The following is a 27,827-nucleotide window of genomic DNA, read 5'->3' as shown; positions in this document are numbered from 1 at the left end:
AATCATCGATTACAGGGCTGTCATGATGAAGTCATATATCTATAGATTTGTGTCATCGTCTAAAAGTGGACCTCTCTCTCTCGCTGTCTCTCTCCTCCCATGAGCAGGAGCTGAGCAGAGCGATTTACAGGCTGTCGGGTTGGCTTTGTTCCCGTGTAAGTCAAGTCTCGGTGGAGAAGAGACGCATCAGTGCTCCAAATGGCCCCAGCCGTCTCATTGCATTATCTTCAAATGGCACGTCTGATGGAGAAGTTAAAGAACAGCTCTCCTAGCTTCTCTCATTTAGATATTCCTCCCTTATTAACATGTAACGCACCTCGATTGCCCTGAATATCTTTGTGTTAACCAAAATTTTACATTTGTGGATTTGTGGTTGTTTATGGGTTTGTACCATGTGATGTCCTCTGAAGCAGTCTTCATATGGATTCATAGGGTTCTGGGTGCCTTCTCATTGATAAAACATCAACAATGCGTTAATACATGGGTCACCTACTATAGAGGGATATTATGGGGAAGCTTTGAAAGCTTTCGAGCAGAAGAGGTGAGAGAATCAACTCCTTATTCTGCCAGCGGCCAGTGTGTGGCTGCCTGGAGGGAAAGGAGCTCTGCACATGAAAGCTTGTTGATAATTTCATGAATGCCTGCACTGAAACACACACACACACACACACTCACACACTTTTATATGTGGTCACTTGTATATGGTCACAGTTATAAACGTATATAAGTGTGTATTCAGTATATATAGATATAGGATATATAAATATATACATTTATTTGATCAAAAATTCAGTAAAACAAATTATTACATTTAAAATAATTTTCTATTTTAATATATTTTAAAAAGTAATTCATTCCTGAGATGCCAAAGCCTACTTAGCAGCCATTACTCCAGTCTTCAGTGTCACACGATCCTTCAGAAATCACCTGAACAATATCTTAAAATATTTGAATGATTGAATTATCTATGTAAACTTTGACTGACTACTTATAAAACACTTCTGAAAAATCAGCGTTAAGATTTTTGCTAATAAAACGTTCTTTAATACAAAACAATGTCAACTTCATTTGTTTGTGATTTTCAGTGCTTTAAATATATTTCAGAGAATTGTTATGTATAATGAGAGCTCTGGGTCTGAATAATATGAAGCCACGGACAGATAACTTTGACTGACGTAAAGCCTCGCTGGTGCCTGACTAATTGACAGTGTAAATATTGTAAAGCATTAACTTATTCATGTGAAAGTGACTGAATGACAGCCTGCTCAGCCTTCAGGTTCTCCAAGCAATTTATCATCCTTATCCACACTGGGGTAATTTATCTAGCTGAACAGAGAAAATATGTTTACACTGTGGTTCTTATAGGAAAGACATATTGATATCCCACTTTTCTAAATTACTTGTCAAGCAAGGTGTGTCAGCAGACGGAGGTGAAAAGATAACATGTTCTCCCCACAATTTCTACCAATTTAACTCTTTCACAATGCTCCTACTTGCCTGACATGGAGGTTTTACAGTCTACGCTAACCCTTTATTTGAAAAAGAAAGAGAAAAAAAAAGAAAAAGAAAAATGAAATATTATTCATCTATTAAAAGAAAACAAGTTTTATATGCAACAGAATGAGAGTTATCTAATACTAGTTTTATGAGGCCTTGTTGTTGCTAGGTACAATATTTTTAGTACAACAATTATATAGAGATAATTATATCTCCGAAAGCAATTAATGGAATATAATTATCCACCACATACAACCGCAAAACCTTCCAAGGCTGACAGATATCAGGTGTCAAGACAGTAATGAAATGATATTAAAACAGATTTATAAACATTTTCTGTGTTTAAATATTATAGTCTATCATAGACCATATTTTCTGACTAGAAAGCTTCACATGTACAGCTTTTACAGCCATGAAATTATTCTGCAACTTTAAATGATGACCAAAGATTTTTGCACATAAAAAGGCACCAGATATGATTCAGTAGTACAATTTTATTTAAAACTAAAAAAGTCAGCAAGTTGCAATTAAATTAGTTCAATGCACAATATATAATAGTTTTACATTTTGGTATGTGATGCATACATTGTGCAACAACCTCCGATTACTCAAATATACATTAATGGCTTGTTCCAGACAAACAATAACACTTATTCTGTTCTGACAACACATCGACTTATACTTATCCCTATAAACATTTTCTCTTACTCTGTACACACAATAGACTGTCAAGAAGGCAAATATTGATATGTACATTCATGCAATACAATTCTGAGTACCTTATACAGTATATTATGTACAGTATAATACACATATATCTTCAGTTCATATATCTTGTTGAATGGGTGAATGACTGTACAGTAGATTGTGAGAATGTTTTACAGAATATGAAGAGGGATATTTGTTCACACAAGCTTGTATGTTATGTAAACATCATTGCTCAGTTGTATATGGTTGTATATTATGATTCATAGTTCAGTGTTACTATGCATGAACAGTGCATCACTGTTTTCTACAACAAGCTCCTGTCTACAAAAGGGGGGAGGGATCTAGACACTTTCGATATACAGTTCCAATGAAACAATAGAGAGGGTCTGGTTAAGAGTGATACAAGCTAAATTTAAGGTTAAGCTTGTTTGATGAATCACCTTGATACATCTTTAAAGCATCCACTAACCCACATAAAATCACAGTATTAACGACTTTAAAAATAGCTTTAAACCGTCTTCATAAAAGCTTGTAACATCCTAGTTTTTATGAGTTGCCAAAAAAGGTCAAGAAGAGACTTGATGTGAATCTAGAATGATTTGCAAACATTCCAAAGAGATGGACCACAAATGTTGACATGAATCACTAATCAAATCACTGTTTTCTGTTATATTAGCCATACTGATTGGAGGAAATATTTTCCATTGTATTAAAGTTTTTTTTTTTTTTTTTTTTAAACAAACCCTATTTAATACATTTTAAATTATTCAAACTTCAAAATGTAATTTTATGTAACCATTTTATTTAATTTCCCATTTGTAATGTATATCTAATTGGTGCAAAATTATGGACCACTTTCATGAACAAATCCTGACTAATTGCGAATGGTTTCAACTGAAAGAGCACGTGCGACTACTGAAAGGTAAACTGATATTGGACATCCATCATATTGTGTTCATTTCATATAAATGTAACACAGAAAGCCAAACTAGTAAAAGAATGATGCACCATATATCAGGACCATATCTGTTATAAGATAGTCAGTTTTTAATACTTATGTGTGTACATATTGGATATTTATTGGAAGATAATGGATATTTAATTGTGAACACTTGTTTTGAAATGTCTTTTGTCTAGAGCCAACTTAAAAACATTATGGCAACGATTTACCCTTTAAGACCACTATTTCCTAAAGAGTGCTTTCTTATAATGGAACTCACACCTATTATTATTTTTAAAATCTCAAAATAAAGAGTTATCCATATTTCATACTGTACATAATGTTGTCTACGCATCCAAACATTGCTTTGACATTCACAAAGCCTAACAATTTTAGTTTGTGGTGCATTTTATTTTTAGACAAAATAGTACAGATTTTAATATCAGCTATTTATCAGCCATAACATGAAATTATTCATCAATCCATCCCTAAAACTAATCCATCATGCCTGTTGGTTATTTATTTTTATTTTTTTATGCATTTATAATTAGATCTCTTTCACATGTGGGCTACACCATCAGACAAATTTGAATACAAATGTATAGAATGATCAGACTACAATCTGCTAACTATTAGCAATGTTAGCCTTGTGTTTTTTGTATTATAAACATGCACCTCAAGAACTCAATCCTTTCCAATTGCATAGTAACACAAACCGCAATAAATTTCTGGGTGTTCAAGGAAAACATTTCTTATTCTCCATTGTTTATTTTGGTACACAAAATACAGGATCATCCGATCCCATTTGTTGATTGTATCAAAACAATGGGGCCAATGCAGTCATTTAACCGTTAAACACTCACACAATCTACATGAGGTGAGAGAACCCTTAATGTTTAATGAGGAACATTGCAAAGACAGAGTTAAAGACAAGAGAAGACAGGAATTTTAAAACATTGCATTCAACAGAAAGTGCATGCGTTTATTTAGTTGTTGGTATTGTATATTGTCCTCAAAGGGGCCCCGGGGGGCCGCCAGGTTGAGTCTCGTGATACTCGTGCAGCTGCCAGCATCGCTAAGAATTTCCATGTCTCCTCAAAACCTGCTTATACACGTCAGTCATTACATACTCACTTTTGTCTTTTCTTTAAACATCATTTTAGGTCCCAAGAAGGGCAGCCGTGAGGTTTACCATTCCTAAATTCATAATTTACCTTGCGTAAACCCAAACAGAGATGGTGGTGCTGTAGGGTACAGAATGTTCAGCTATAGCATGGCCACTATACTCCAGTGTTATTGGTTTCCACTACCTGCTGTTTACAGCGTGAGCTCATGGCATACTCCCCTCGGCTTGTGCCGTTCTCTTCTTTTCGAAGGGGTTTCCTGGAAAAGAGAACAAAGATTAAGCTTCAAACTACTATTTTAGCTCAGACTGAGGATGCTATTGATCGGGTTGTAGAGGCTTGAGCTTAGTGCAGAGAAATACATTGTCTCAAAGGCAAACAGAAAAACTAGGACAGGAAAACAAAGAGTACTTATAGCAGGTTAAATTTGAATTACATTTTTTTTCTGCGTACCATATTTGTTCTATTTTACAATCAGTGTTTCAGGAAGTCCCAGTGCACATTTTTAGATGCTCCTCGAGACGCTAACAAAATCTGGGTTGATAAACAGCAGCACAGGTCATCAAAGAGTTATTCTGCAGTTTAAATGACTTCCCGCAAGCCGTAATGGCTGCTGGACTTAAAAAGCTGTGGTATGCGCTCTGGCCTGTCCGTTCCTTATTACAATTTGAAATATGCAACCTGCCTGCAGCCAATTGCCTTCATAACTGCATTAAAATCCAGAGCTGCCCAAACAGCGGAGCACGCAGATCCAATCTGTTGATATTTTGTTAAATCATGTCAGTCACATATTGACTTAATGGTAGAGAGGGCCTGAGGTAAGAGCTGAGAGATGGATGCTGGGGATACACATTCTGTAAGATGCCAAAATGAATATCAGTGAAGGTTTCAATTAGTTGGGGCATATTTAATGCTTCAGCTTTTGCAAAGTAAGGCCACATGAAAGCAGCTATCGACAATGTTCAATAAGCTAATGGAGTAGCCTGATGCCAAACTACCACGTCATTGCTAAAATGACACGTCCGTACAATAGGGCTCAGCGACTGGTTTATGGATGTAAAAATGCCATTCAGAATCTCCATAGTGAAATTGATTTTTAACAATACCTGATAAATATTTTAAGACAGCCTTAATATAACTCGAAGGTTAAGTGCTGAAGCATGCCTCCATAGAAACCATTAGCCTGCTTCCTTTTTTAGTAAATCCGAATTAAGTGAAATCCACTAAGACGACAGTTACCATGGAAATGACACTAAAGTTCACAACTTGTGAAATTTCTATCAAACTGATAACTAGAGGATTGCTCAACAGCACAGCAATATAATATAAAACTACAATATATACATTACCATTCAAAAGTTTGGGTGACCCAAAAATTATTTTAACAGTTTTCACATAGATTTAACAAAATACTAAGTGTACAAAATAATATAATGATCAAATTTACACAATTTCTTTTGTAATGATCTATGGGAAGACATTGACTGCAGCTGAAATCAAATACTTTCAGAGTACATACAGTATTCAAAGACCCTACAATTTTTATTTCCCAATTTTTATTTTTTTTATTTTATTACAATTCTTTTTGCTTTGTATCAAAATGTTGCAATTATTCAGCTCAGAGTTATCTGGGTTTCAAGGCTTAGAATTGTGTGGAAATAAAAATAAAAAAATGTGAATTTGACTTAGAATAAAAACCATTCACCAGGAGCTTTAACAATAACAGTAAATACCAGAACGAGAGATTCCACATCACATTAATGATTAGGTCAGGAAAAATATAAATGGTCATGAAAAAGAAAACAACCTGACCTTTACAGAGCCCATCTCTACTGTCTGCAGCACTCTGGGGTCTGTCTGGAGGACAAGTCTAATTTCATAAACAGGGCTTGAGCTCATTAAAATTGACCCGTTTCTTCCAGAGAAATACACATGAGATAGCAACTTGTTGAATGAAGGATGCTTTTGCAGAAATGATAAGATAATGAGCATTTGTTTTAGCTGACCCATATGAAATGTCATTGGTGTGTGGAGCTGAGCTACAGCTTCAACATCCGTCATTTAAACATGGTAAAATGTTCACGTTTTTGAACCTCATTAATATTTATCAAAGCATTCTAAAAAATATTAAGAATCACAACTGTTTTCTACATTTATAATAATGTTACTTGAGCACCAAATCAGCATATTAGAATGATTTCTGAAGGATCATGTGACAGTGAAAACTGGAGTAATGACTGCTGAAAATATTACATTAAAATTCTACAGGAAAAAATGTTTGAATTGCAATAATTATTCACAATATTACTGTATGTACTGTATTTTGATAACAAACAAACAAACAAAAAAAACTTGCCAATCTCTAACTATTTCTCTAATGGCAGTATATAACTGTTTCAAAGGATAGCTCATAGTAAACATGGTCCAAATTTGTTGACTTTCATATTATGGGGAAAAACAGTTGAAAAATTCTTCAAAATATCTTCTTTTGTGTTCTGCAGAAGAAAAAGTCATATTGTCTGGAATGACAGTTTGTTGGCTGTTTGATTAGACAGCATATTATGATGAACATAGACCTTATTCCTGCTCTTCAGCTACAGCAAAGAAGACCTAGTGTTTCAAATCTTGAGCAACAAATACAGCTATACCTTCAACTGAATTCCTTGTCGAGATTGATTAAATGTTCAGAGGTAGCTAGCGCTCATCTGTTGTGATAAACACAGTCTCTGTCTCTTGGGCAGGACTGATGAGACAATCCCGTAGCTCTGCAGGGGCCATCTGTCACAAGATGCCCCAGGCTGCAGGGCTTTCCTATAAAGACATCCTCTTGCTTTGCATGATTTACACATGGGAAAAACTCTGCCTCATCTGATTTTTGAGGGGTGGAGTGGGGAAGGAGGAGGATAGCAAGAAAAAAAGTGACGGAAACAAGGTCTTGCCATCCTCCTTCCTTTCAGAAGTCAACACACAGGGAGAAATAAAATAGTCACATTATCCTTGACATAACATTAAATAGAACATAATTAGCTTAACTAAACAAAAAGTTTATAGAAGCATATTATAAATAAAAGAAGAGCTGTACTTTAGAGCAGGGTCACTTAAGGACTGGTCTTTGTCTATGTGACACACTTGACGGCTGGACAAATGAAGAACAATTCGATGCAAATGGAAAACGCAGACTCTATAATGAATAGTCAGATTCTTTAAGCAAAGAAGGCCCTTTGGATTGATCACATCATCCCAGTCTTCTCAATTCACGTACATCCTGTCTGGAAGTCCACTGCATAAAACTACCTTTTAAGCTTTTTCAGCTAAACAGTAATTTTCCACTGAGAGCTTGTTTCTGTCCCCCCTCCAACCTGCTAAAGGCTCATGGACTCCAGCAGTCGTGCGGATGTCCCTCGAGTCGTGTTGCTCTACTGCACCGTGTGCAGATGCCCTGACGGTCGCCCAGTTTCTCTGTGGACCGCTCAGCTTATGTAACGTGCCAGGAAGGGAAGCCAAAAACTCCTTTATCTTTCCCCTGAATCAGCACTGAGCCTGCTCGCTTGCACACTCTCTCTCGCTCTGTTTCTGCTCTCTTTACCACCTTTTCTCACTGATGGACAGCAACACCTGAGAGGTCCTCATGGCCATTCCCCAGAAATTTCAGCACACTGTTCGGTTGCCTGGGTCGTACGTGACCTCTCCTCTGAGATCGACACATAAATCCTGTGGGAAAATGTCTCTCGGACTAAAATAAATGCTGATCAGGAAGGATAAGTTCTGAAGCATAGCTGAAGTTAGAAAAACAAGCGATAACTTGTAAGAGCCGTTCTCTTCCTGTGTAGATGCCTAAAACTATTTATACTTATTATATTCTTTATATTTAAGATTTTTATTTTTTTTTAATTATAATGATTTTGAATATGTTAAAGTTTGGTTTTAGAGACATGCTATAACAGCGTGAAACTATTCATTTCTTTATTGAGTGTACCTTTAAAATTCAAAGCTGAATGGAATCTACATAAACAGTTATACACTCATGTAACACTCAAGGTTTCTTGTTTGGTAAACACAGGGTTGGATCCTCAGTGGTTCAGTTTGTCTTTTCTCATTGAAAAGAAGCCTGGAATATCACTGCAAAACCTAAAAAAAGCCACATCCTCACCTCCAAATGTGGGCCTGGGCCCTTAATAATACATGACGTGTAGTACACACATGGCAGAGAGCTACACAAAACATTACAGGTAAAGGTAAATATTTTATAACCTGGCTCTTTGGAGTAGGCACCAGAATGTATTAATTTCCTCTGAAAATAAACAGAGTGGGCTGAGATTGTTTCCATAGGACTGTAGGTTCAATGGATAAGGTATGATGCTGTACAACTGTTATGCAGCATGTCCCCGTCAAATCTTAATAAACTGGATAGAATATTTAATTATTTTTCCCCCCCAAGATGTCATTAATCATAATACTCAACTATGTTTTATTACAATATCACAATTAAACACGTAGAAGTGATTAAAAAAAAATATCTTCTAACATGAAAACAGTGAATTTATTAAACAACATAATCCCATGCTTCCCCCCAATATCTCGTCAAAATCTTTTTAATAAAGCATATTTTCTTGGGAATATTAATCAATTTATTTTGTAATATCCCTTTAAAATGTGTAAAATGTTGTTTTGTGGTATTAGTTGGTCTGTGTCTTCAAAATTCAAAAGGTACTCGACAAGATACATACACTATACTCAATTAACATCAAGCTGACTGTCAATCCCTCACTTAACAATTATTTTAGGTCTTTATTTCTATCCAGTTGGCATCTTGTAAAGTTTCTTGTTAAGTTTAAGTGCCTGAGCTTAACCAGAGCATATTTATGAAAAGCTGGTGTACTCTTTTAGAAATCACAACACAGGCATTATTTATTTTTTGAAAATTAGAGAATTCAAAAGGTACTGAATAACGCAAGTTGTCTAATAGTAGTAGCGTATGTGTGTAAACATGTTTATTACCCTCAAGCACGAGTGCAACACATACACTCAAATATTAATCAATAAGAGATGTTTACCAAGGTGTATTTTTTACCCTGTAGGAAAAAAAAAAAATATAGAAAAAAACTGACAGTACCTAATTTTGCAAATATTTCAGAGACGATTTTAGCCTTTTTAGCCTCAGTGTCCCATAGAGCACTTTAAACAAGCCTAAATCTAATTAGCATTTTAAATGTGAATGAAGTTCACCCAAAAAGTTATTTTAGGATGTGTTGACTGTAACTATACATGACAGCATTTAACAGTGCTGCATGTTCAGCAGAGCTAAGAGGGTGGGGAAAAAAGACGAACTGAAGTTATGTTTGCCCATCTTATCCTGAGGACTCGGAATGTTTTGTTTAGAGTCTTCGTTATCATAATTACACTACCGTTCAGTGACCGGGACGCTTTATCATTCGTTTACAGCGGTCAAAAATCACAAAGCACCACATTTCTCTCCTCTAAGATCTATTCTTTACTATGTGCACTGAGCAACTTTTCAACAAAACTGCTTTAGCTTTCCCCTCCAGTGCCTCTAATTCCATTAAACTCATTACAATAAGTGAGCTACACCAGGCTTCAGCATGCAGAAGCCATAAAGCAATGATTGGGGTAATAATCCGAACCTTCACTGGGACATTTTAGCGACTGTTTGAAGAAGCACCATTTGCGGTGCATCGGTCATTGGGCATAGCTAAATGATGTGTTCACATGCATATAAAGGAAGGCATTAAACATGTCTCTCTCTTCATTTTGGCAGACTGGGAAAGCTCATTAGTGGGGAAATAGCTGCCAGCTGGGTTTTCCTTTGGGAGTTGGCTTCCTTATACCAAGTTCTTAGGCAAAAAAGAGGCAATGTGTAACAAACAAATTCACCAAGTGAAATGATTCCAAAACAGAGCTCATAACAAGTCCCCGTTTAATAGCCAGGAGGGGATGTTCCACAGCTTTCATAAATAAAAGATTAATTTCCAGAAGACTGGAATGTTTTAACATTAACAGATTGGATCCACCTCCACTAGTTTCACTGGAAAATCTGAATAGTTTCAATTTAATGAGAGTAGCTTCGGGATGACACGAACCAGGCCAAATATAGTCAACTGATGCTTATCACATGGACTCAGTTTTTTGGGGGGTGAGGCAATCAGTTCTAAAAAGCATAAAGCATTCCAGTCATGCTAAAATATACAGCTATGATGCAGATATAACAACCGTGATGCAAATCACCTTTCACAAAACTATGATTAATGAAACTGCGTCCTTATTGTTTTAATTAAGCTGTTACTATTTATCACAAGCAATAAGGCACAAAAGGTTGTGCAACTATGGTCACAGTTGCAGGTAATTTCAGTGTGCTGATTCTTCATTTGTGAATTTCACAAATAATATTGCATAAACTGATTGCATAATTTCCTCCTCCCTTTTTGTCATTGGAATACCCTTGTATGACTCTTATTGGCCAGAAATTACTTGCAAGCCATGCAACCAGCCATTATATGTTTTATAGATGAAACCTGATGATACCTCCTATGTTGACCCACAAAATTAGGAGTGTTGTGGTTAAAGATTTAAATGCTTGAGGATGGTTGGACATCAGCTGATGATACCAGCAAGGATGAGGCATCTAATGATATATCATCCTAAGCCAAGTGTGAATTCACTTTTGCAAATAATTTATCTTTTGTATATTTCACAATCAGCACCCAAAAACTAGAAAGGTTTAAACAAATATGAGGAGGAGGAGAACACCTGCAGTGATAAATCCTCATGATAAATAGACAAAAAGTCCAGTGACATGCTGTACTATCGCAAATAAAAATGGTATCTCAGTGGCTCTCTTTTGAATAAAATTGTCTTCTCTTCATGGCCAGTCTTGGCTTTATACGGGATTTTATTACACGGTCATGTTTTCACAAAATGGTATGCAGACAAAAATGTTTGAATTAACACTATAGCTCATAAATTTAAAAACGTGTTGAAGCTACTGCAGAAAGTGATACAGTGATAGCATATATTAAAGGTCAATGCTTGTTCCTTAAATAAAAAATGCTTACTGACTCCAACCTGGCAGCTGAAAGCTTTTATTATTACCTAGAAGAGAAATATGATACAGCAAAATGCAAAATAGCATCAATCTGCTAAATCTATGAATTGTCATAGTTTAGCCCTGGATGTATCAAAGACAGTCTGGGAGCCTCTTTCCTTTTTCGCTGTGTGAGTGATTTGGACAGTCTGAGGCCATTTCCCTGTCTGCAGCTGATTTGACAGGCCTCTCAGTTGTTCCCTTGACAGCATGTCACTGGTACCAAACCAAAAGAGCAGCTTAAGGCTGACACACCACGCAATGCTTATGCCTTCTACTGCACCATCAGTGCAAAACACATTCCTTTTCCTAACCATAAATCATAGTCATTGTTTTTCCTAATGTAGGAAGGTGACAGCCTCATGTCATCTCAACTAAAATAACAACATTAACAATTCATGTTTCAGACAAGAAGTGGAGGTATCATCTTTTTGCCTTGTTATCTTGTTATATTAAGGAAGCATGAAGCTGACACAGATAAAACGCTAAAGGTATTTTCTCTGTTTACCTGTAGGCTTGTATGGTGCTTTAAAAAACAAAGTCAACATCAATCTAAAGGTATAGTTCACTCAGAAATGAAAATTTATTTATTTTAAATTTATTTTGAAATATATTTTTATATTTTATTTTGAAATATATTTTTATATTTTATTTAAATATAAATTTATTTCATTTCATTTATTTATAATCATTTACTCACCCTCATGTTGTTCCAAACCTGTGTGTTGACCTGATCATGATTTTTTTGTATTACACACCATCTACTAAATACAGACAATTTTATTGTAAAGAAAAACAACAAATGAATGCATATATAATTATAATCTATGACAAAAATACTATTATAAACTAGGTTAGTGGATAATTCAGTAGCAAAAGTTACTCTAGAAAAATCATGAGTGCACAATTTTATAAAATCTAAAATTAGTGGGGAAAAAACAGCATTTAGTGGGGAACAAATAAAAGTGAATAAGTGTAGGACTAAATATAAAATAATAATGTAAAATGATATACATTGCTCTTTGTATTGTTTTAAAATACATTAATGAAAAACAGGTAATATATTTATATATAAATAGATATACTGTAAAATTAATAGACATTATGAGGCAGAAACATATGATAGATAAGACGAACAAGAAAGGCTATTAATAATCTTTCATTGTGCAAAAGTATTATGATACAAAAGGCTCCAAACACAGAGCGGTACAAAGTGCCCGTGCACAGAATGATGCGCTTGAAGCAACACTGAGTCACAGCGCACAGCGTTCCACATAGAAAGGTTCAAAGCACAAAGTGAAGAGATATTAATGCGTAGTGTATTATATCTGTGCGATAGTTTATTGAGCCTTTTCTTTTAACAGTTTTAAATTTCAGTTACTGTGCTTATTATGAACGTAGTGCTCTCTAGTCCAGTGTTGTGATCTAACAGACACCAACGCGATTTTGAAAACAGCACGAAGATTCAGTCCTGCAAGATAAAGTCCTTTTATGCTAACCATTTATCTTTATTTACAGATCAAGTATAATATTAGGAACATTTAATAATCTTGCAGAGAGTTTTATCGTCTTGACTTTAGTAACCCGAACGCGAAACGCTGAATGGAGGATGACAGACAGCCGCAGCAGGGAGAAGAGTTTACGTGAACTTGACTTAAATATTCATCTGTACCTCACATTAAACTATGTAACTTTCTATGTGAGCTTCAGGACACTTGAAATATACTGCACAAAAACTTTATGGTGTTTTATAATGTGTTTGTGGCTTTTGTGGGACAAAACAATAATGTAATAGTAAACGCACAATATCGGATTTGGATCGGTCTCGTCTGACCGATACCCCGATCCGGCAGAAAATGCCAGTATCGGAGCGATATCGACACTGAATATCGGATCGGCGCACCCCTAGTTGAAACTTTCTTCTCTTGGTCCACACAAGAAAGAACTGCATAACAAACAGAGGCAATGACCAAAACATACCTCTAATGCCCAAAATACTGTGCATTTAATATTACATGGCCAAAATTATATAAAGTGTGTAATAAATTTAAACAAATTACACAATTCTCACATTTTACTAACTTCTGTTTTTGCTTTTTTAGATGTGGCTTTGAAAATGAAGACAAGTAAAATCCACCAATACAAGAGACAGAATGAAATGCAGAAATAAATAAATACATTTGGCATAAAATATGTCAAACTATTGAGATTACCTCTTTATGGCCTTGTAGCAAATGATGGCAGTCAGGAGGAGGAAGACCACAGATGCACAGCTTACTGTCCCCAGTACTAAGATCTCCATCTCTCTCCTCCATGGCGTTATGGGGGATACAGTGGAGGGAGCCACTGGAAGAGAGACAAAGTGTTAAAAGCATGCAGAGCATAGAACAATAAATGAAGAAAGAGGATATGCAAGATAGGGATGTGCGAAACTGCATCAACTAGTGGGTCTTAAGGAAGCCCTGAAACAGCTAGATGAAAAGCAACAGAATGCAGGTTTCTCATTTTATTTTACACTTTATATGCCACCTAAAGAAAAATCAGAATGCTCATGGCAAAAAAAAAAAATAACACAAAACAGTGAGATGGCCAAAGACACCCATGTACATGTGTACATAGCCCAACATTTATGAAGTATTTCTGGAGCTTAGTTATACAGCAAGATCAAAGGTGTTATAAAAGTGGTGCATTGATGCCTGTAGCAAAAGTCAATTTAAAGATGCAAATTAACAGAACACATTTGACAGTTAGAAAAAGACAGCTTCACTAGTTAATTAGTCAGTTGTTGGACCTGTCCCTAATGTAGAGAATTGTACTTCTACCATTAACGCTCTCATACTGGTCTCTTATACCAATACAGTCTGATTGCCCAATCACAAGGCTGCAGCATTCTGCTCTACTCCATTTATCATTCCATATCCGAGAGGCACATTATTTGGACCATTACACAGCCATCTCATCCAGAAACATATTAGTGCTTCAGGCTGCTCTACCTTTCCCACCACTTTAAAGTTTGGATGAGTTTTCTCTGGTTGGGAATTGATAGTGGCACCCTGCTTTAGTGAGCAGTTTTAATGGTACTTATAAAAATGCACAGGAGAAGGCTAATTAACAAGTTCATTGCCCTCATGAGCACACGGGGCTACTGCCTCTTCTCTCTCACTCTCCCTTCCTCTAGATCTTAGTTTCTCGCTTTCCATTATCGCATACCTCACTGTCTCTCTCGTTCTGTTTGCTTTTCTTTCTAAATACCTTTAAGAACTGAGCCTCAGATTCAGATGTATCTGTTCTGAAACTCTGGCTGTTGACAGTCAGTATTTGGGATTGACAACCACATTTATTAATAACTCTGAGTCTCAAATTCTGTTCATGTAACAGCTTACAACAGCAGCTCAAATACTGTCTCTATCAGAGTATGTGAGCGGAGTGGAGCGGCAACAATTTCCCCTCTGTGCTCCGAGCACTTAATAATCACTCCCCTCCAGCTCTGCTCCGGGTTCACCATTTCCCGCTCCCGCTCCACTCCTCGCTCAGCTGATCAGAAACACCGCTCCGCGGCAAAAGTATTTCAGTATGTTTGAAATATCACAGTTTTGATCTTAATGTATATTAAAAGAAAGAAATAAAATAACAGGAGTGTTTCAAAGTGGCTTATTGGAACAGTGTACAAACTTTTTTCCTACCACATGAGCTAATAATAACATGTCAGCATTAAAAGGTATAATTGCTGATTTTTGCAGTGCAAATTGTTTGTATTGAAAATAACAGTACGTTTTCGTCAGTTATTTTACCTACGGATTGCTGCATTTCTTACAGATTTCTGCTCATTCGAAATTGGATACAGATGAAGTAGCACTGTAAGATTACATTTGTTTGAATGCATTATTGAGAGAGCGACTGCTTGTGAGTAAGTGTTGTACCTGTTTAAATCATGCTTTCACCTGAACATATTCAATATCTAGAAGGAACAAACTAATTCCTTGAGAATTATAACTTCCCGCTCATGTCCATTGCCGTCATCATAATCTTCACATTCTTTCTGATTTGAGTGATCCTTCTCTATCAAGCTAGTTGAATATGTTTAACGTGAATTCTTGCTAAATATGCAGTTAAATTACGGGCCGTTGGCATGAAAAGCGAGTGAAAACCACGACGCTCCGACTTTAAACAAAAAATCTGCTCCTCCCTCCATTCAAAATCACAACACTCCACTCCGCTCACATACTCTGATCTGTATGATTGACTGAAAAGGGGAAGCTGGTGCCTGAGACCATTCTGGAATCATTCCACACATTTTCTCCTCCGAAAAGTCACTAAAGTTTTGTTCTGGTCTTGAACAGTCTAGAACCAATTATGTCAAAGGCCAGGAGGCCAAAAACAGCTCAGTCTAACAAGAACGATGCAAATAAAACTAGAATGCATGTTAAATTCACAACCTGTTCCTGTGTACGTTACATTGCATAAAATCTTTTACAAATAAGTGGGAACATTTTTTGAAATAACTATGCTTAACCAAGCCTGCATTTGTTTGATTAAAAATAAATAAATAAAATACAGTGATATTGTTGAATATTGTTACAATGAAAAATAACTTTATTTTAATATTTTTTTAATGTAAGCTTAAAGCTGCAGTCCGTAACTTTTGGCGCTCTAGCGGTTAATAAACAGAACTGCATGCGTCTTGCGGAAGAACATTGTTGCCAGAGCTACTTCTCTCTGTTTATTTCAATGACGAATCATGCAGGTACTGGGCTACTCCGCAGCGGTACCTACCCGAACCAGTCTAAAATAGTCTGAACATAAACACTTCTTATAGGTGTACTCTAGTGATTTAGGATAAGCCAAAAACACAGTTTGGAAAACGGATTCATGGTGTACTCACTTATATAAATTTTGAACACAAAAAAAGTTACGGACTGCAGCTTTAAATACAAGTTAAATTTTTAGCAGCCATTACTCCAGTCTTCAGTGTCAAAGTGATTTCCTTCAGAAATCATTCTAATATACTGATTTGGTGGAAACTTGTCCTAATATTATCAAGGTTGAAAAGCATTGTGCTACTTGGTATTTTTGTGGAAACCATGATCAATGTTTTTCAGTAATCTTTGAAAAAATTTAAATTCATAGCATCTATCTGAAATAGAATTTTTCTGTAACAATGCAAGTCTTTGCTGTCACCTTTGATTAATTTAATGGGTCCCTGATGAAAAGTATAGATTTATTTAAAAAGGAAAAAAATAAAATAAATAAATACATCTTACTGACCTCAAACTTTTAAACGGTTTTATTATTATTATATCGTTATAATCGTATATAAAATCAGCTGGTAATCATAGATACGCTGAATCAAACAAACTTGATGTGGTAAATCATAGTTAAGGAAGCTAGTGAAAACGTGGGTCAGTTATGAAAAAAGTTCACCATTCTTACCAGCTGAGCACTGGCTCCAGCACAAGAATCAGCATTGTTTCAATGGAAAAGAGCGGTGGTACACTGTGACACTGTTACACAGAAGAAATACTACAAAATCGTTCGCTGTTATTTCTTATTATTCTCACAAACCTCCCATTAATTAAAGGGAGTGTGGTATTAGCCAGGCACTTCAGAGTATAAATCACTGAATAATTGTCCCTTGGGTCGAGACCAATGCATCAGAAACTTCACATGGGCTTCCCTCTTGCCGTTTATCATCCTGATCGATGCACCCAAGCCTCACTATTTAGAACGGACGGAAGAAACGCAAACACGTAACTGCGGAAATAATTCAGAGCAGAAAGTAACTCTTGTATTGATTACCAAGTCAGATTCTTTACTGATGAACTACGACACACCCAGAAATCAAAATACATTATAGAGAAGGCAGAAAGCTTCAGGGCAAGTGAACAGGTCTAGACGAAGATGACCTCAGTGACCTTATTTAATTGTCAAAGTAGACTTGTTCATTAAACATCTACAAGAGGACATACAGTAGTCAACATTTAAAGTGGATCAAAAAATGTCAAACTTGTCCTAAGACAAGAACGCATTTTGGTTTTAGGACAACTTTGATGAAAGGTTTTGATCTACTTCAAATGTTGACTAGTGTATACTGGTTGATTACACATCTTTAATACTTACATTAAGACACCATACAGCAAGTACGTTTCCCAGTGATTTTATTTCCTCTTATTTCAACACAAAATTTGTCTGCTTGTATAGGCTTCTGTGTGTCTTTTGCACATGCTCTCTCTCTGATAACTTGGAGCAAAGAACGAAATGACTAATATTTGATAATGAGTGTACTGTCTGCCTGGAAGAAAGGTCTGTCCTCAGAAGACTCCTTAGTCTCAGATGGCCCAACACACGCTATGTGTTTACCGAGAAATGATGGCTGCCCCAAAGAGATGACCTCCAGTGGCAAAGAGCGTCTAGCTTGAGCGAACTCAGTAATTGGACCCTTGTGCATCTGTAGGGAATGCATGGAGCACGCAATGGGAAAAGGGACACAGTGATCCAAAATGAGGTGCTTGGACTCTTAAAAGGATGAAAATTCTGTCATCATTTACTCATCCACATGTTGATACAAAAGATACATGTCTCTGTACATTTTTGTTCATACAATGAAAGTCAATCGGACCATTATATTGAAAAAACAAGACTGGAACAACACAAGAATGAGTTTTCATTTCTGGGTAACTATCGCTTTAATCTAGAAGAAGCTTGCAAATGCATCCCTTGTGCTACAAAATTAAGTCAATCCATGTTGTAAAAGTAAAAACAACCAAACAATGAAATCAGCTCATTAAGTTTCACCAGAAAAGGCTTATAATATCCAACATTAAAAGCATGGATGTAAAACTTTAATGCGAGTACCTGTAACTTGTACACTGTGAACAGCATTAGCTCCTGTCTATGATAAAGGAGCAGCAGACAGATATCAGAGGTTCGGTCTCATGAAGGCAGAGCGAACCAGGCCTATTAGATTAGGCTATTTTTGTACCTGCTCTCCTGTTTAATGGAGTTACATGGCTCTGGATTGCCTGGGCAAAACTGATTTTAAAATAAGATGACTGACAGGCTGCCAGATATAAAAACAAACAATAACTCCATTTGAGTTGAGCGCTGCACATTTTTTTGGTAGACTGCCACAGAAAGAGCAAAGTCAGGGACTTTTAAGTAATTTACGAGAATTTTCAACTTCAGACTAATTCTTACCACTCAGTTAGAGTATGGGCTCATCATTTTTTTATTCACTCTCACTCTCTCCTCAGTTGCAGTACCATCTGCTGATTTCTTCATACTTTAATGTTATCAGATATTACACAAGCAAGAAGTGGCTGCCTCTGGTTTTGATTTCACAGACATTTAGATGCCGTTAGGCATGTTGAGACACACCTGGATCACCTAGGATTTAACTGAAAGCCCCCACTTTATATCCTTTGTCGCCTGAGACACAGACCTCTTGCATTTGATCGCAAGTGCAGGTAGGAAGGGCCTCCACTCTCCTTCTACAACGGGAAAGTCTGCAGGCAGAGGGAGGGAGCATTCGTAGGCTTCCATCCCTGTGGGTGGCTCATCCACACTCATGACAAAGTGCATCCGGGCAAAGGTCACTGCAGAGCCTGCAGGCAACTGCTGCTTCCCCCATCCTACCTAGTTAGTCATACTCAAACAGGAAAAACATCACTCCATCATCCAATGACGATGAGTGGTGAAATGAAAAAAATGAAGAGAGAGTACAAAGATGATTCAAAAGCTGTGGGGGTGTGGAAAGCTAGATGAGACGGTGAGGGTGATCGATGAAGGCGACTCTCCAAAGTCTCTGGCACACATCCTAAAGCCCTCTTTAATTAAAGCTAGGAGCCTGGTGCAGGGCCAGACCTGCGAGCACGTCCTGTCCGTTCAGTTGAGGGGATGTGATGGAGCCAGACCGTGACTCCTGACATTCCACCACAACTCCTGACATTTGCCAGCGGCATTGGGCTGGATGCTCAAGAGGAAGAACACGAGCTAGAAAAAAAATATTACGTGACTTCAGCAGTGTCTTCTGTTCATGGATCTACACATGTACATAATCACTATGCTTTTATCAACAATTTATTTTCAAAACATATCAAAGATACTTTTCAAGATACAAGATACTTTTATTACTCAGGATAGTCATTGGCTGTCAATTTTTTAGTTACAGTAAACATCGGTACATCATTTGCTAGCTAAATTTTCCAGGCAGTTCATGTTACACCACTGAAATCTAGCCCCACCCAGATAGGAATGTCTGTGAATATTTTTCATAACACTTCTCCTCATTTATTTTGACCTTTGGTGAATACCGTAAGCTAATTTTCTCATTGTGCAGCCTGGTGCACTTACATTATGAATTTAGACCTTTTGCCAAGTTTCTGAGTGAAATAACAGTTGGTCGTTCGACTGCCTGCTGGCATCCCATCCAACATAAAAAGCTAATTAAATCAATAAGGAGAGCCCGATCCCGGAAACTGCTCAGAAAGGCCACTGTTGTAGTAGGTCACGATTCTCGCCTAAATTAATTCCTTCCCTTAATTATAGACAAACATTATAAATAAATGTACCGCCCACATTCAAACAACAGACCAACTGCTTTATAGTAGTAACTACAGAGATCCCACTCCCACCTGAATCAGACATTTTATTAAATAATTTTTAATATAATTTAGAAAACTAAGTCAATTCGATCAGTACTTAGTGATTAGAGCTCCGACAGCTTCTGGTTCTCTTTTACAATATTTCGGTTTAATTATTGATATACTAAGAGTCGCAATTAAATGTAAGTAGCTATAGATCTTTACTTCCATTTGAAATGAAAAAGAAAATCAAATGGGCAGGGACTTGGTTCTATCCGTTTGTTGTTGATTAGATTTTGATCGTTGCACTCACAAATAGAGGCAGATCAGAATACAAGCTTGCAACTGATTGTAAGAAAGGGCCGTAGTTTAAGCAGAATAAATGATTAGAACTATCCGCCATACATCATGATACAAGTCTGTCATTTGACAAGAAGATCAAGTTATGACATTTTGATTTATAATTACACGTTTTAAAAAAAAAAAAAAAAAAGTGATTTATAATTAAGCGTATGCATAGATAAACCATTCACAGGCATTTAGAACATTTCATATGAGTGATTATAACAACCAAAAAGTTTGATATATGAGTTTGTAAAGTATGCCAGACCAGAAACAGAATCAATCTTCAGACATATGGCATCCTGAAGTAGGCCTATTCACACAGGTGGCAAAACAACTCAGCAAAGACATGACACAATGTACAAAGTACACAACATTAAATCTTGATTCTAATCAGGGCAGCAATTTGTTTTATCTCCAGAGATATGTGCCCAACTGCCCATCCCAGATAGCATTGTTTATAGCGACAGTTTTAAAAGCCCAGCATGTTACTCCTACCTGGCACTTTACTTTCTTATCTTTATACCGTAGATGTTACCTTCATCTTTTCATCATATTAACAGAAATGCAGAGTCCACACCTGTATCATAAAGTGTACTGTATCATGAGTTAGTTGGCAACAACAACAAAAAAAAACTAAAAGGTGAAGAAATCCCTAGTAATGATTTATTTTACATTTTCAAATACAGAAAAAGGAACACTACAAATAAAACATTCAAACCAAATGCAAAGTGCTGCATCATGAGAATCGTGATCAGCCTCTCTAGTATGTAATTAACCTAAACTGGAGAGTATTAATCAGCAGTGCATAAAAAAAGCTTTATGGCCTCCCTTCCAATTTGAGACTATTTGAGGGTCTTGAACTTATTTGCAGCTTAGAGTACCGTAGTGTGCACAGAGCAACTGCATGGCTTTCCGCCAGTGATTGACAATCTGCTAATGCTCCTCGATTACCAATGTCCTCTCCAATAAGACAAACTGGATCATGGGGAATCAATCCATGCAACATTAGCAGATAGGCTCAACAACACATTGTGGACAGAGGGGAAGGTGAATGCACGAGTGTGTGAGTAGAGGTGAATGGCTTCTGATTCATCAGATTCTCTACTTTATGCCAGGTGAATTTCTCAATTTCACAGTCAGCGAAAATGTCAGTGGGTGTTACACCCCTCATCCTTCTGCGCTATGGTCCAGTCATCAGACAGTGAACAAGATCTTGTGAGTATGAGGAAAGGTAGCTTTAAATTTTCATCCAGTGTTTGGAAATATATTTGAACAACAACAGAATGAAACATCTAATACCTAAAATGAAAACAAAAAGTGTAAAATGAGCCAGGTTCACCAGCTTCTTTAATCCACACTTAGAAACACTAAAATGTATAAAGTAAGTGGCTTTATTCGGAAGTATATTTGTCAAAAAAGGTTATTCTGTGAACATAGAGCCAAAAGTCGGTAACAGTGTATAAACACACCTCACCCAATTCACTGAGAAATAAAACAAAACAAGACACTATAATAGTTCATTGTGAGTGACCATGTTAGCATTGCATGGTCGCTATCATATAAGTGTGCTGATCTTTAACTGTGATCTTTAACCTATTTTCATACATTGTTATATAATGTAGCACTTCATAGAAGCAGAGCCACTGACTACCTTCTCACTGTGCAGGACAATTTTACACTTCTGACACAACAATTTTCCCTATAGCAAGCTATCCTACTTGCACACATTTGAATAATTCAGAAGTGTGATAAGAGGGAAAATTTTCTGCAATTGGTCACAGTGTACAAGCAAAAACATTGCCTGGTATCTCAGAAATGTGCCGTCACCTGCCGTGGTTTCACCTGATGGGAAGATACTGAAAGACAAATTTGTTTCGCTTTATTTGTGTTTTGTGTCACAATGTGTTTTTGATATTACTTCCTAAGACGCTGAAACGCTTAATTACTGTTGACATGCTTTGAATTAGCATAAACAGGCAGATACACTTGCAAGACAAAACAGCCCTCTGGACAGGGAGACATTAGCTTTGCTTTTTCTCTCCTTTACTTTGATTGTCAGGAGGGGGAGTCAAGCCGACAGGCCCGGAGGGAGAATGCCTGACAAGAGGAGAGAAGTATTTGCCATTTCAAAGCTCTCTGTGTTATCCTGTTGTTTTTAGCCAGCAACTTTCTGCCTAGATTAAAAAATAACATCATGTTTCACAAAACAACTAGTCCAGTGAAGTATATGTAATTGTTTATGGGTAGAGTAGGTTTATTAGTGATAAAAAAACAGTCAAAACAAACCTTTAATCTGAAGATATATACTAGATACATGATTAAAGGATCTAAAGATACAAAACCAAGAAAAGCAAAATGAAGATTATTTTCATATTATTGTCAAATAACCACTAAATGGCATATATAAAAATACATATTTTATATTTTTCATCTAATTTTAAATAATGTTATTTGGATTATCTTTAAGTGTGTGTGTTATATCAATGAAAATGAAAAAATATAAAGGAAATTCCACTTTCCTTTTTGCGACCACTACTGCCACTGAAAACAACATTTTGATTGACACATAGGTTAGCACCATAAAAATATCATCAAATTCTTCGCACCTTAAGGGAAAAGCCTGCGAATATGGGCTCTCTGTGCTTTTAGGTTACTAGAATTTGTCACAATGTCAATCCGAGTGTCTCTGAACACCTCTATGAGGTTAGCAGAGTTAGCCATGTGTTTCTGACTGCCACGTATGCCCTTTTTTGGGCTTAAAAGAGTGTGTTCTTTTCCAAGAGCCCAGGAGCAATTCCATCTAATCTACTTCCCCTCATCTACATCCTCAGCAGTTCTGCTAAAAATAGATTCAGACTAATCTCGAGATAAAATGTGTTCACTTCGGTAATATTCTGGGTTCAATCAGTACTATTTGTCTGCTCCAATGTGGTTTATAATGAAGACAATACAATAGAAAGCAATAAAGCGTGACATTATCCATTGTGGACAATAATTGGCCTGGATTAGATGGAAAAGAGGATGTGTACTAATAAGCTGCTTAAAAATATGTCTTATTGCTGTATTGGTATGAATCTGTTCTTTTTTAAGTTTGTTGAAAAGTCAATTACTACTTTATGAATCTATTTATCTATCAGGATGCTCCTGATATTCAGCCAACGTCATTTTAATCCTACTATTAGGTTTAGGGCGGTAGCGCTTCTTTTTGCAGTCAGGCCCGCTGAATCCACAACTAATACATTCCTCAGTTTAAACCTTTTATCGCTGCTTCAATAATGACAGGTGTGGGAGTCCTCATTAAACGCAACTTCCTCATGAATAATTTTAATAAGCTAATGTTAAAGCCATTTCACCCCTAAAGGCAAAGCCTGTCACAAGCCTTCAATTGGTTACTTATCAAAAAAAGCCTTTTACAGTTAAATCCTCAGCGCACATGCGGTTGTTAATAGCTATGTTGCATTTCACCCTCAAAACATTTTTGTCACAGTATGAAAACATAATATTAAGCCTCTCAGGCTGTTCATGCAAAGTATTGATTTTGTTTGCTTCATATCTGAAGATGTAGCAAGCATGTTCGCATGAGGCAGGTATTGATGCAAGGCACATACTAATGTATTTGTCACAAATTCTTACAAATGTTTTTCCCAAGAGCTTGCCGTTGTTGTGGGAGTACATTACTCGGCTTAAAGCAGAAGGCTAAAACTCCAGAGGCAGATTGATTTCACAACCCTTTCAATGCTGAGGCCTCATTGATCTGGCTTTCCTCAGCGCCTGACAGGGACCCCCGATGACAAATCTAAAATTTCCACCTCCTGTAACGAAGGGGATTGAGCTTTGTGTCAATTGTTAACAGCAACATAGTTTCCGGCCATGTCCATTTCTCAAAACAGGAGGTGTCAGGAAATGAAAATTGTTTCAGCAAGAAGTGCAATCTATTAAACTGCTTATAAGATACCTTCAAAACGACAGCGACAAAATCAGATTAAATGAACTCGCCTGTCTTTCTGGCAAAGCGTGCAGCCACAGCCAATTCATTCATTTTGGGGGATTGAACTCACTGCAGATTCTGACAACATGACACTGAGATAAAATCACACTTGTTACAGGAAATCCTAGATTGCAAGATTTATGTTTGATACACAGAAAGGTACATGAACAGCTCTCTGAGGTGATGCAGAGAAATGCTTTTGAGCTTACAAACTGTGTTCGATTTAAAACATTTGCAGAGGTCAACATTTGCCAATGTTATGAACCAACTGCTATTCATAGTTTTCACGTGACGTCACAGCCTTATGGGAATGCCCACCTGGAGGGCAAAACAAGGCTTTCTTCTGCTGCCAGCCAGTTTGTACTAAGTGCTAATGTACTAAGACACTGATATAAAATAGCATACGTGTTATTGATGATGCCTACTATTTAGAGGCAAGCAGATGCACCTAGAATATAAATGCAACATGCCAAATTCAAAATAGAAAACCATTTAAAGAAAATTCTTAATGTGGCATTGATATTGGAGGACCAAACTTAAAATACACTTTATTAATAAAACATGTACAGGCAAGCAGATGGACCCAGAATATCAACAAACACACAAAGTTTCATGTTCAGCGTTTTCCCTTAGAAAACCATTATAAAAAGAAAATGCATAACATGCACGTTGCATTCATATTCTGGGCTCATCTGCTTGCCTGTATATGGTAGGCCTTATAAATTAATTTTATACTGAATATCACTTTATACATTTAATATCACTGTCTTAAGGTGTAGGCAAATTGTTAGCAAATCTAGGCAAAATAACCATTGCGTCCATTGTCAATAACGTAGCGATGTACAGACCACTACTCACACACTGTCAAACCAAGCAGCTTTCTTTTAATACAATGGACAAATCAGTCAGAACCTAAATAGTTTCAATGCAAACATTCTTTCAACAGAATAAAGTCAGTCATACAGGTATTGAATGACATAAGAGTGAATAAATGAGAACAGAATTTTGATTCTCATTTAAGCCATGTTAAGTATTTTAGAATGTCCTGCTGTTTTGGTGATTGATCAAGTGCCTAAAACTTGCAGTTTGTTCACATACCATTGTTTTTTTTATTTTGAGAGGTGGTCTAAATATTTGTAGCTTGAAACAGATGGAAAATTGATAGGCCTGAGCTTCAGTTCTATGGATGTTCAGCCCTCTGGGTCGCTGTGCCAGTCATGTGACTGAAAACTATGAAGTAAGACTGAAGAGACATTAGAGGGTAACACTACTCACCAGTTGGAGCCAGAAGCCTTGGGGGTGGTGGAGGAGGGGGTGGAGGGGGTAACGGTGGGTAGGGCCTACACTGGCATGGCAACTGGCAGCTCCCTTCCAGCGGTGCCACTGTAGTTCGGGAGCATGATTTCTGGAGCTCCCCTCTCGCAAACTAGGGAGAAGAACAAAGCACAACTTACGATTTAGTTTTTGTCACTTTCATCATCGCGCCATGTGTAGCACAGCAAAAACTGCAATAGTAAAATGAGATTTTTCGCAATAGCCCTTAGAATTTACAATGAAGAGAACATCATAACACCACAAGCACTCTCTCGTATTTTCTCTCCGCATGCTGGCGAATGGGAGCTCCCTCCCACTAAAGTGGAGACTGAAGGGTGTGTGGAGGCTGAGGTCTCTCTAAGAGAGCACCCACCCACACCGCAGAGCCTCGGACCCCCAGAAGAGTGGGAGTAACGAGGGGTGAACCCTGACACTGCCACCCCCTAATAGGCCATCCAGGAAACACTTCTCCTAGTCTTGAGCGCGCTGTTGCCACAGGGGACAGTAGTAAAGGACCAAATGCCATGTCTCCAGAACACTGTTCAGTATCTATGACTTTAGCTGGTGCTGGCACCAAGAGGAGGGGATGCTCTTTAAATAAAATGCAGTGCATACTAGTGCACTAGACTAGTAGTAAATACTACTATTGTAGAAATACTAGATGTGTAAGGTCAAAGTATTACACACAAATGTCCATGGATATTTTACTTTAACTGTATTAAAGTGAAATCTTCCGAAACTGCTATCTAAATCTAAACATACTGATTAAACTAAAAATGATATAAATGCCAGTTATGATTTAATAGTTGCCAATTGTATCCGACAGCGTAAAGGTATACAAATCCAGAAGTAGATATCTAAATGACTAGATATATTCATAAATTTCAGCGCAGTAGAGAATCACACAGTGACCGTTATGCACGTGCGCATCCGCGACGCTCAGATATTTAACCTGACAACGAATTATTATGAACGACTGAAATGCTCAGTCCAACTTACCTGAAATAACGGAAGAAACAGTGAGAGAAAACAATGACTTAACAAAAACGGCAAAAAACCCAAACTGAGCGGCAATAAATTTCGGATAAACATTCCTCTTCTGTCTCTTCCCAGTCCACCTGGCGAGGACGCGAGTCTGAGGCGCATAAAAGTCATTTATTATCCGCTTCTCAAGGCTTACCAACGATGTTTGCCCCGAGTTTGAGCAGACACGGTCTCTGAAACATTCTCGTCCAATTAAAGCAACAATAATTGGTGACATGGAAGGGTTTGAAGCGACATAGGAAGGACGCTAGCGCTGCTTCTGAGGAAAGTTGTTGATCCTCCGCGCGCTGCCGTGGCGCGTGCCGTATCCACCGCACAAGAGTTCCAAAGCAAAGTTCTCTCCGCGCGCGATTCTGTGTGAGCCGAGCGCTGAATCAGGATTCATTTCTTGCCAGGCATGATAAGAAGATGTCGGTTTAGTTACTGACACTCAAAACGCCACGGAGAACCAACGCTGACTCGGTTAATCGCTCGAACGCCGGTGCTCAAGTAGGTCCCAAAACTGTAGACTGGGGATTCACCTCTTCATTACTTGTACAGCACCACCTGACGTGAAAGCGTCCAGTGAGAGACGCGCGCAAAGATAACGCACTATTATTAATGTGCTAGCCATTTACATTAGCGACGTAGTCACACGTTTTCTATCGCTTCCGGATTGAGATAAAGCGATGTATTTAACGAGGACCCTTGGGGTTATGTTTGGTTGGGTCACGGCGTCAGACTGTGTGCATGTATTCGGGGCGAGTTGGATGTACTCTGCAGAGTAGACAGACACATGACATGAGGCAGTGAGGGAGAGAGCCGAGGGGGAGGGGGGCAGTTTGCCATCCACAGCTTTTGTTTAGGTGGCAGAATTTTAATTTTAGTTTGCGTGGTAAATTAAAGAACGTTTTCTGTGGATGTATTACCATCCACATGGGATTTGATTAACAGCAGGAAAATCATTTTTAATTAAGAGACTTCAATGATCCAAATGCATAGTTAGTCTAATTCTGAAATAAGACATGGAATGCCAAAATAAAGCAATTGTAACTGGCAGTAAAAGTGCTAAAGTACTGGAGCAAAGTGCAGTAAAACCTCGAAAAGGAAGTGCAGGTGCCAGTCTATAAACACTTCTAGTTCAGTAGGCTTGTGTCTGAATGGTAATTGTTGGTTGATGGAATAAAAACGCGGGTATTTTCTAATTATC

At 37.3% G+C, this 27,827-nt stretch overlaps 1 protein-coding gene across 4 annotated transcripts; it reads right to left on the bottom strand.

The window, feature by feature from the left end:
• Nucleotides 1–1,976: 1,976 nt before the first annotated feature.
• Nucleotides 1,977–27,383, bottom strand: prima1 (proline rich membrane anchor 1). 4 transcript variants are annotated; one of them, XR_009267727.1, is made up of 5 exons: nt 26,594–27,378; nt 25,556–25,706; nt 13,582–13,714; nt 4,360–4,528; nt 1,977–4,247 (listed from the first exon to the last, which is right to left on the bottom strand). XR_009267727.1 is itself a non-coding variant. In XM_058756977.1 (4 exons), exons 1-4 carry the CDS (start codon nt 26,853–26,855, stop codon nt 4,426–4,428), a joined length of 468 nt encoding a protein of 155 aa, XP_058612960.1. In that variant the 5' UTR covers nt 26,856–27,381; the 3' UTR covers nt 1,977–4,425. The 4 variants fall into 4 exon arrangements, 3 of the variants coding, with proteins under 3 accessions (XP_058612960.1, XP_058612958.1, XP_058612959.1); XM_058756977.1 differs by having other exon boundaries at nt 1,977–4,528; nt 26,775–27,381; XM_058756975.1 differs by having other exon boundaries at nt 1,977–4,528.
• Nucleotides 27,384–27,827: the final 444 nt, after the last annotated feature.

The sequence above is a fragment of the Onychostoma macrolepis genome, chromosome 20 (assembly GCF_012432095.1).
Source record: "Onychostoma macrolepis isolate SWU-2019 chromosome 20, ASM1243209v1, whole genome shotgun sequence".
Taxonomy (NCBI): Eukaryota; Metazoa; Chordata; class Actinopteri; order Cypriniformes; family Cyprinidae; genus Onychostoma; species Onychostoma macrolepis.
Note: the sequence above shows the minus strand (reverse complement) of the source record. Positions and strands in the feature narration are given on the sequence as shown.

Excerpts from the sequence above, each read along its gene's own strand:
- prima1 (XM_058756975.1), bottom strand. The coding sequence starts at position 26,749 with ATGACTTTTATGCGCCTCAGACTCGCGTCCTCGCCAGGTGGACTGGGA. Across the intron at positions 25,707-26,593 it reads TGTTTCTTCCGTTATTTCAG|TTTGCGAGAGGGGAGCTCCA; the intron begins GTAAGTTGGACT and ends TCTTCTCCCTAG. Across the intron at positions 13,715-25,555 it reads AAGGCTTCTGGCTCCAACTG|TGGCTCCCTCCACTGTATCC; the intron begins GTGAGTAGTGTT and ends TCTCTCTTCCAG.